This window comes from Octopus bimaculoides, chromosome 23, assembly GCF_001194135.2.
Source record: "Octopus bimaculoides isolate UCB-OBI-ISO-001 chromosome 23, ASM119413v2, whole genome shotgun sequence".
Taxonomy (NCBI): Eukaryota; Metazoa; Mollusca; class Cephalopoda; order Octopoda; family Octopodidae; genus Octopus; species Octopus bimaculoides.
In genome coordinates, this window is record NC_069003.1 from 34,743,550 (window position 1) to 34,754,771 (window position 11,222).

Genomic DNA, 11,222 nt, shown 5'->3' on the forward strand with positions numbered 1-11,222 from the left:
ACACACACACACACACACACACACACACACACACACACACACACACACACACACATATACGTGTAGATACACACTTAAGCATGTATGCATAAATACGCGGATACAAGCACATACACACGCATGCATACATATGTATATAAGCACACATACACATTTACAGACATGCATACATATCCACACAGACATAGAGGCCTACGCATATACAATACACAGGTACGCACCTGCATATATTATATATACATATACATCTATACATACCCCACCACACAGATACATAGATGTTATCGCAATTTTAAAGTCTACTTTTCTTTCTCTCTCATCGATCCTCACACACACACACACACACACACACACACACACACACACACACACACACACACACACACACACACACACACACACACACACATACACACACACACTCACTCTCTCTCTCGTTCGCACATTAATTCTCAAACGCTGAAAGTAATTGGTGTGTTTTGGCAAAGAACCAACCCAAACGTTATATTTCATTAGTCAGCCATGTTGGTTTTTCAGCACTTTCTCCAATTTATAACCACCAAATTCTCACTCGTAGTTCTGGATTATTTTAGCGGCAGCTGAAGCTGTTCTCCGAGCTGTAGATTAACTCCGTTGTGGTTAAATCGACTCTTGTGGCAGTAGATTAACTTAGTTGAGACCGAAGCTGGTCTCGTAGCTGTAGGTCTCGTAGCTGTAGCTGTTTCTTCTACTCATTATGGGCACTTTCCTAAGAGCCATTTCTGGTTATATATATATGTACACACACTCACGCACGCACACACACACACACACACACACACACATATATATACGACGGGCTTCTTTCAGTTTCCGTTTACCAAATCCACTCACAAGACTTTGGTCGGCACGGGGCTTTGGTAGAAGACACTTGCCCGAGGTGCTGAAGCTGGTCGGTCGGCAAGTCTACTTTTATTTATCGACCCCAGAAAGTTTGAAAGGCCAAGTTGACCTTGGCGAGATTTGAACCGAATACGCCAACACCTGTTGACCGATGCTCTACCGAGTCGGCCAATTCGCTGCCGTAGTTAGCGTATCTCTGATTTATTCTTCACACTCCACTGTGGTTGTTTATTAATTATGGAAGTCTTATTCCAATGTTGTGTGTAATTACTTTTCAAGTCCCAGTTATGTTCAACTGTTCCAGACATCACTAATTATCCGCTCGTTAATTGCATAAATTATTTATACAGCTCTCCTATATACACCCTACGTCGATGCGTGTTTATATATTCACCTCTGCACATTGTTATATATTCAAAGTGTCAGGAAATCGTCTTAACAGTTGATTTGGTTCAAGAACTAAGATCATCTTGGAGAACCTGGAATTAAGCTATAATCTATAATCTGTTAATCTATAGGATTATTCCTAGCTTCGTATTTCGTTGCGGGGGTTGTTTCACTTCGCCATATAGATTTGTTATGATTTAATTAAAACTTTGTACAACATATGTATGTATGTATGCATGCATATATATTTACATGAATGCATGCCTATATATATATATACTGAGCATAAAAAACAAACATATATATATATATGTATATATATATATATATGTTTGTTTTCTATGTTCAGTTATAATAAAAAACGATTTTACATTAATCTGGGGATTAACCTATAATTTTGTAGAGTAACATTTTTCTTTTTAATTCTGAAACAAGAATATTATTGACAGTGACTTCGATGTTTCAACCAGCTAAGGATTCGTCGGAACTTCGAGGTTACGGTCAAAGCTATTCTCGTTAAATAAGTGTGTGTGTGTGTGTGTGTGTGTGTGTGTGTGTGTGTGTGCACGCGCGCGAAGGCGCATGCCTCAGTGGTTAGAGCGTAGGGCTCATAATCTTGAAGTAGTGAGTTCGATTCCCGGACCGGGCTGTGTTTTGTGTTCTTGTTTCTCTTTTCTTCACTGTCAGATTCTTCAACAATATATGTAATATCATGTTCCGGTGGGTAAAGAGTAAAATTGCTGACCGGAGACTATAACGGTGTGACGGTCATACAAGTACCTGAAGCATTTCGTGAGAGCATCGCACATGTTCCTAAAATCATACTCACTTGCAAGTGTTTTATCGACTCCGAAAAGACCAAAAGGTGAATTTGACCTCGGCGGGATTTGAAATCAGAAAGTAAAGAAACGGAACAGTCATATCGTAATACAATTTTGTCCGACGCTCTATCAGTTCTGCCAAATTTCATACTGGAATACACATTGACGAATATTCCAGTTAAAGAAAAAATTCTGAGAATGCCTTAATAGTATTTATCAAACTATAAATTATTATATTCTAGAACATGCTTATGTCTCCCTTTCACACACACGCGCGCGCCCAATATTAAGTCTGTTTTGTTTTCATTTGTACTTATAGTAAGCGAAATGATTGACGTATATACAGTTTGTGCCATAATTGTTTAAATCTGCGTAATTCTTTAGATTTTTCAGTTGGATTCTTAACAATGTTGAAATTAACTCTATTTTGCTGTCAGCTATTAAAAGTCTATCGTGGTTTTGTCAGATAAAATTAAAATTATGTCAAGTCTAATATCCGTTATCTGTGGTTCATGTAATCGTCGAATTGTCATTTCCTATCAAGTGTGGTTTCGTGAATGTGTGCATATATATATATATATATATATATATATACGTATACATAATTATATACATACATATATATATATATATATATATATATATATATATATATATATGTATATTGCTTATGGTCACTTTATTGTGGCTGTCCTCTAAGAGACGACGATACTACCATTTAACCCCAGGAAGACATCTCCTTCAGCTGGTCAGCTCAAGGCTGTAGCAGAAGACACTTGCCCGAGGTGCCATGCAGTGGGATTGAACCCGGAACCATGTGGTTGAGAAGCAAGCTTCTTATTTCTTTATTGCCTAGAAGGGGCTAAACATAGAGGGGACAAACAAGGACAGACAAAGGGATTAAGTCGATTACATCGACCCCAGTGCGTAACTGCTACTTAATTTATCGACCCCGAAAGGATGAAAGGCAAAGTCGACCTCGGCGGAATTTGAACTCAGAACGTAACGGTAGACGAAATACCGCTAAGCATTTCGCCCGGCGTGCTAACGATTCTACCAGCTCGCTGCCTTGTGTGGCAAGCTTCTTACCACACAACCACGCCTGTATATACAACTATTTACTCCCTGTTTTGCTCGTGAGCTGGGGTGAAGGGTTAGGGTTAGACACAGGGGATCAGGTCCGAGACGGCTAAGTTCGTTCTTCAGATCGTTTCTGTCTCTCAGTCTTGTACTCCAGACTACATAACGTTAAGGGACAGCGTGAGAGCTTGAGCAAGATCTTTCCAGATAGACTGCTCGAAAAATGTACACCTTTTTAGTCAAGCTTGTCTTGAGAGTGTCTTTGTATCTCCTTTTTTGGAGAGTGATAGCCAACTGCTAATTTACCAAACAAAATCTAGCAAAACAGGTAGGAAACCGGGCATGCGCGCTACCTGTCCGCTCCACAGCAGTTGCAATTTAATTAAGAAAGCATTCATGCTCCACATATTGCTTTTCCTTTGTTCGTTTATATCTTTGCAAATTTTTAGCATTTATTTTCTTCTTAACCAACTGGAAATTATCTCTTATAAATATTTCTCCATGCCGTTCAGAGGGAGTGGGGGGGTTTTATTCCAACTGAGAATGGGACTAATTTCAAACCACCTCCTCCTCCTCCTTTTTCTTCTTTCTTCTTCGCCTCGCACCCTTCCTACTGCCCCACCTCCTGCTCCACCTCCTGCTCCACCCCTCCTCCTCCACCTTTCTTCTTCTTCTTCTTCGTCTTTTTCTTCTTCGCCTCGTTCCCTCTTTCTCCTCCTCCTCCTCCTTTCTTCTTCTTCGCCTCGTTCCCTACTCCTACCCTCTTCTTCTTCTTCTTCTTCTTCTTCTTCTTCTTCTTCTTCTTCTTCTTCTTCTTCTTCTTCTTCTTCTTCTTCTTCTTCTTCTTCTTCTTCTTCCTCTTTCCTATTGCACTGGTGTTGTTGTTGTTTTCCTGTTGCTATTCAGTGATGTAAGATCACTGGAGATGCTGCATAAACAGCATTCCGTCATAGAGGAAAGAGGTCAAGGGTTTGTCCCTATCCAGCCGAACTCCTCTGTTGTTAGCATGATGTTAACCAATATATTTTGAGCTGCTGTAATTAAAAGAGCATTGCTAAAGAAAGAACCAGGTTCCAACTTCCAGAGTGTCTTGCTAAATTGCTTGTAAATTCTATAAATATCCAGATCGATTAAAATCTAAGATTTCTGCAGAACGACCATTCCATGTCAGATAAGAAATATAACCGCCTTTGCTGAAGAAAGAGCATCGCGTCTGGTGTTGAAAGGTGGAGGTTTGAGAATGAATGAAAGAAATGGGGGGGGGAGAAGAGAGATAGAATGAAAGGAAAGAAGGAATGAAATGATGAGAGTTAAGAGAGAGAGAGAGAGAGAGAGAGAGAGAGAGGGGGGTCGAAAGGATGTAAGAGGTAACAGAGATGGAAAGAGAGAGGAAAAAGAAGGAAAGGAGAGAGAGTGAGAGTGAGAATGAGAGAGAGAGAGAGAGAGGGTCGAAAGGAGTAAGAGGAAACAGAGAATAAAAGAGGAAAGGCGAGAGAGTGGGAGTGAGAGAGAGAGAGAGAGAGAGAGAGAGTACGTAGAGAATAAAACAAAGACAGAGAGAACTAAGGAAAGAGTAGATGTGCGTGTGAAGGAATGTGTGTGAGTGAATGTATATAAATGTGTGAGTGTGTGTATGTGTATAAGAGAGAGAGAGAGAGAGAGAGAGAGGGAGGGAGAGGGAGATTTTTTGAAGAGAAATACGATTAGATTTCGTTTAATTCCGAAGAAGGTTGAGGTCTCCGACTGTGTCTTTCATGCATGGTTGATGTCGTTGTCGCCGTGGTTCAGTTTCAGATTGCTATTACCATCTTAACTTTTGTCGAAACATCGTCTTAGGTCTGTTATCAGCCCTACTATTCATAAGGCCTGTGTGTATAAGTAAACGAGATTATAACACTCACCCCCGGATGAGACGCTAGTCCGTTCCAAGCTTTACTTCCCAGTTGCTGGTAGAAACTGTTTACTTGTGAATGGAAAAGAGCAACGTAAAAAGGAGATGTTTTGCTCAAGAATACAACGTACCACCACGAAAATCGAAACCACGATCTTACATTCACAAATGCAACGGCTTAACCATGGGCCACACGCCTTCACCTATTCAAACATATAAATACATTATTTGATGCATGTTTCGGTTGGGAGTATCGTGTCATTTGAGGAAGGTTAAACTCATTTTTAGCAAATCGAGGGACAACACAGAAAGCTCCACATCCCCATCAATGTTATAGAGTTGTTTGATAAATTTTATGATATATTCTACAATCATGAAATAGGTTTATTTTGTAAACAGTAATGGCGGATTCTATGGCGTATTTTACGATCGAAAGAGAAATCATTTTATTTTCCTCTCTCGTGAATTTACACGATCAGCGATTTCATGTTTCACTGTTGTTACCTCCAACCGTTTCTTGTTCCCTTTTTTTTTTGTGTGTGAGTATGTGTTTGTAGAATTATTTGTCGAATTGTCTGTGTGCGCGTGTGTGTGTGTATGTGTGTATGTATATACAGGCGTGCGCAAAAGTAGGTATACAGTTCCTTAACTTGAGTGAGTGTTCACTCTTATGAAAAGAGCATTCCACTCATATTAAGTAATTGTATACCTACTATTGCCCACATTTGTTTGTATGTACGTGGTACGTACGTACGTGCGTATGTATGTATGTATGTACGTATGTATCTATGTATGTATGTATGTATGTATGTACGTACGTATGTATATATGTATGCATGTATGTATGTATGTATCTATGTATGTGTCCGTGTATATTTGTCTATGTGGAGGTGCAATGGTTAAGTTGTTAGGGTAGGGGACTCGCGGTCATAGGATCTCGGTTTCGATTCCCAGACCGGGCGTTGTGAGTGTTTATTGAGCGAAAACATTTAAATCTCCACGAGGCTCCGGCTGGAGGTAGTGGCGAACCCTGCTGTACTCTTTCACCACAACTTTCTCTCACTCTTTCTTCCTGTTTCTGTTGTACCTGTAATTCAAAGGGGCCAGCCTTGTCACACTGTGTGTCACGGTGAATCTCAGCCTCTCTGTGTGCGTGTTTCATCAAAGATGCACCTTTTGGCGAGAAAACCGATAAATCGTTGAATTCAAACCAGATTTACCTTAGACCATTTATTCCGCTTGGTTGACATGTCTCAAACACTGGTCAGTCATTCTACCGGAAATACAATGCACAATGACAACAAACGGCGCTAATGTTCACCAAAAGCTTCCTATAAAAATAACAACACTAAAGATATTTGACAGAAGCTGTTAGCACTTGTTGCAACTATTGCAGCGACTGCACTTTGTGATTCTGCTACCGCCGCTGCTGCTGCTGCTGCCGCTGTTGTTGTTGTTATTTGGTTATAACAAATTAAACTGCATGTATGATCGATTAGTGATGTCTTTCGTTATATTTGCAGTGTTGAAAGGTGAAAAGAAACTACACGAGGCCGCTCGACAGAATAACCTAGCGAAGGCCAGAAGGTTGCTTATTGAGAAGGTTGATGTGGATTGTAAAAATAATGTAAGTACATTGTCGTCATCGTCGTCATCGTTGTTGTTGTTGTTTGTAATAGTAGTAGTAGTAGTAGTAGTAGTAGTAGTAGTCCTACAGACACTGCTGCTGCTGTTATTACTGTTGTTGTTGTTGTTGTTGTTACGGTCCCGTCTTCTGTTATTTTCATCAATACTACTATTGTCAAATCGATCCCCGATGGTTATATTATCATTGTTGTCATTAATGTTGTTACTGGTGTTGTTGTTGCTTGCAATAGTTTTGCTGCTGACAGTGCTGCTGCAGCTGCAGCTGTTGTTGTTGCTGTTGTTATTGTTGTCATCATCCCCTTGTTTGTTATTGTCATCGATACTATCGTCGTTGAATCTTTCCCTATGGCATTGTAATCCGGGATTTTTGCGTGGAGTCTACCCCGGATTACCCGAAGTGGACTGCCCCGCCATTGGGGATTCTATTTATTTATTTATTTATTTATTATTTATTTCCTTAATTTCTATTATATATCTTCTGTCATATCTCTTAATGTGGTAATATCTCCCTTTGATCGATGTAAACCCCACCTGTTTTTGTTTTTGTTTTTTTTGTATTTTTTTATTTTTGCTTTGTTTTTGTGTGCTGTAACTCGTCCTTTGATAGTGTCCTCTATGTGTTGGGTCCTTGTGGCCAATAAAAGAACCTATTATTATTATTATTATTATTATTATTATTATTATTATTATTATTATTATTATTATTATTATTATTATCTTGGTTTGGCTCAGGTTCGGTCTTATTCCTGATAGGATTTATATGGCTAGCGGGTTACTGTGCTTAGAACCCTGCTGATAATCCTTGCTGTCCCTAAGAGACAAACTCTCTGTAGGAGCTCTACCAGGCATTCTATTTCAATCTCCTTCAGCTATTTATCTATATTTTGGTTTACTGTTCCCAACGCACCAATTATTATTATTATTATTATTATTATTATTATTATTATTATTAAGGCGGGGAGCTGACAGAATCGTTAGCACGCTGGGCAAAGTGCTTAGCGGCATTTCGTCCGTCCTCGCGTTCTGAGTTCAAATTCTGCCGAAGTCGACTTTGCCTTTCATCCTATCGGGGTCGATAAAACAAGCACCAATGAAGCCATGGGATCGGGTGTAATCGACTAGTCCCATCCGTTAAAAATTTCAGGTATTGTGCCTATATGTGTAAGAATTATTATAACTGCTGTTGTTATAGTGCAGCGGTCCTCAATCATTTTTGCACCCCAGATGGTTTCATGCAAGACGATATTTAAACGACTCGAGGGACCACTCACATAAGAAAACAGTAAAGTGTATAGTATATTGTTTAATTCTTGCATATATGAAGGGGGCGAGCTAGCAGAACCTTTAGCACGTCAAACGAAATGCTGCAAAGCATTTTGTCCGGACGAAATGCTTAACAGCATGCCATGCGTCTTTACTTTCAGAGGATAAATTCCGTCGAAATCATCCTTGCCTGTCATCCTTTTAGAATCAATAAATTAAGTACTAGTTGAGTAATGGGCTCGGTATGATCAACTAGCCCCTCCCCTCCAAAATCCAGGCTTTGCGCCTATAGCAAAATAGATTATTACGCATATAATATATATATATATATATATATGACTGCAATAGTCAACAAAATAGAAATTAAATTTAAAAAGTGTATTCTTTGTGTGTGACCCCATACCAAATGATCCACGGCCCGCTACTCGCCCCGTGGTCCGTTGGTGAAGGACGTTGATGTTGATGTTGTCAAAGTTCGTTGATGTTATTATTGTTGTTGTTGTTGTTGTTATGGTCGTCGTTGTTGTTGTTGTTGTTGTGGACGGTGAGGCCCGGATGTCAAAGGTATTGGTGGTGTTGTTGGTGTTCTTATTGCTCACATCGTTTTTGCTGTTGTTGTTGTTGGTACCGTTACTGCAATTGTTATTGTTATTCATACTATTGTTGTTGTTGTTGTCATTACCGCTGTTTTCACTGAGCTGTCCATCTTGTTGATATTAATGCAGTTGCTATCGTGGTTATAGTTGTTGTTGTTGTCGTCACTATTCAATGACTTTCCCAAAACTAGTAGTAGTAGTAGTAGTAGTAGTAGTAGTAGTAGTGGTTGTTGTTGTTGTTGCTGTTGTTGTTCAGACTGTCAGCCGTCCCGATCCAAGCTTAGGCAAGTTCGGATCCGGAGTTTGGTTTCCGTCTGGGTGAAAGTGGTGCGTGGAAGAGTAACGTGGTGGGTGGAAAATGATTTCGGTGGGGCCCCGGATATATTCAACTACGGATTAACCCTGGGTCCCTAAAACACGATATTGGCCATCACTGAATCCTGCATATCTTTTATCTTTTACTTCTTACTTGTTTGAGTCATCGGTCTGCGGCCATGTTACAGCACTGCCTTCAAAGGTTTTAGTCTAACAGATCAAAATCTAGTACTTTTAAGTTTGGTGCTTATTCTATTGGTCGCTTTTGCCGAACTGTTAGGTTATGGGAATAAAAACATACAAGGTGTCGTACGGTGGGGATGAACCCGAAACCATGCAGTTACAAAGAGAGCTTCTGAACTACACAGCCACGCCTAACAACCAATAATTATAGTGAAAACATTGATTATGATAACCATTAAGCAATGAGATTTAATGTCGGATGTTGTTTGAACGTAATTATATTTACGCCATGTAGATCCTCGTGTTTGAGAATGGACTTGAAAAGTTCTAGTTTAAACAGCAATTTATTGCATGCATTCTTTTAGTATAAACGAAAGAGGAATTGGATAGAAATGTTTGTACTGTGCATTGGATTGGTGCCCAATTCAAGAGTTTGCATTGTTTTTGTTTTTTTCATACCAAAGATTGTTGCAAACCTTTCAGATATAAATCACTGCATTTCCTCTGCGTTCTTTTCTCCTAAAGCCCTCCCCCCAGTTTGTTCAAATGTTGCTCCAGAGACAATCTTTCTTGTGCATGATCTCTGTATTACTCCTCGTTCATAAATAAGTTTAACACTCTGAGGAATTCAATATCTGCGAGCAATAATCAAGAATAATCAAGTCTTATTATTCTATTGTTCTAAATATTCTCAGTCATATTGCCAATCGTCTGCACATTATTGCTATTGTTGTAATGTATGCATTAAATGTTGCATCATTATTATTCATTATATCACTCAGATCGTGAACGAATTCTAAAACCGGGATAGCAATCTGTCATGGCAGCCCTGTGCATAACGATGAAGAATTTCCGAAATTAAATGAAGAATTCTTGAAATTCTTCCAGCATTGAATTAAAAGTTATTTTCACCATCTCGCCAAATTCTTGGGACTTGCGATTTTCTTTTCTTCGTAGATTTTATGCATCCATACAACTATTGAATTGTTTCTATCGTTTTCATGTGCTACTGAAGGAGTATATGTCTGAAGGAGTATATGTCTGAAGGAGTATACGGTTTGAAGCAATATAGGATGTGACGGAGTATAAAGGACTGAATGATTAAATACAAGTACGGATTAAAGAAAATTCGCTGAAATACAGACGACATTCAGAATATTCTTTTCTACTGAAAGCATAGGGCCTTGAAATTTGGAGGGAGGGGACTAGTCTATTACATCGACCCCAGCGTTTCACTGGTACTTAATTTATTGCGATAACCTTTTGCGATAACCTTAAGGCCAGGAACTTTTCAGCACCCCCTCGTATATATGTATGTATGTATGAATGCATACACACACACACACACACACACACACACACACACACACACACACACACACACACACACACACACAGAGTAATCCCTTGCCATATCGCGATTTATTATTTAAGCTCACGTCGAACATCGATTCCTCTGTCGTGTTGTTTTGCATTTATAATAAAATAAATATGCACAAATTATAGAAATAATAAATAAAAAAATATACAGTACTGTTTCTACTTCGCAGATTTTCACTTATCGCGAGGTTTTTGGAACGTAACATCCGCGATAGACGAGGGATATACATATATATATACACACATATACTCAAGCACACAGACACACACACACACTCACTCTCTCTCTCTCTCTCTCTCTCACACACACACACACACACACATAAATTGGTGAGCGTGAGTATATGAGCGTGTGTATATATGTGTGTAAATATATATGCATATACTTATATATGTATGCGTGTCTGTATATATGCATGTATATGTACGTATATGAATGAACATATATCTATCTGACTATGTATGTCTGTATGTATGTATGAACGTACGTATGTATATGTGTATGTATATGGTTTCCGTTGTCAAACAGATAGCTGAAACTAGACATGATGTCGAATCTGATTCGATGACGTAGCAATCATCTCAGTTCTTCGAACTATAGACAGTGTATCTATATGTACTGTTTAGTATTGATTTTTAGGAGTTCTTGGACAATCTGAGCTGCCAACCACCGTTGCTATGTGACGATGACTGCCAGAGCTTTTTCTTTCTTTCTTTCTTTCTTTCTTTCTTTTTCTAGTTTTGCTCCCACCACCACTGCCACCACCACCACCACCA

At 39.2% G+C, this 11,222-nt stretch overlaps 1 protein-coding gene across 6 annotated transcripts in view; it reads left to right on the top strand.

Moving 5' to 3' along the window:
• The window catches only part of LOC106878307 (ankyrin repeat and death domain-containing protein 1A), a 156,757-nt gene that overhangs the window by 45,483 nt on the left and 100,052 nt on the right, over positions 1-11,222 (top strand). For all 6 annotated transcript variants that reach the window (XM_014927492.2, XM_052975891.1, XM_014927495.2 and 3 more), the window contains exon 2: positions 6,585-6,688. In XM_014927492.2, the coding sequence (XP_014782978.1) occupies positions 6,585-6,688 (104 nt within the window). The remainder of the gene's footprint in view (positions 1-6,584; positions 6,689-11,222) is intronic.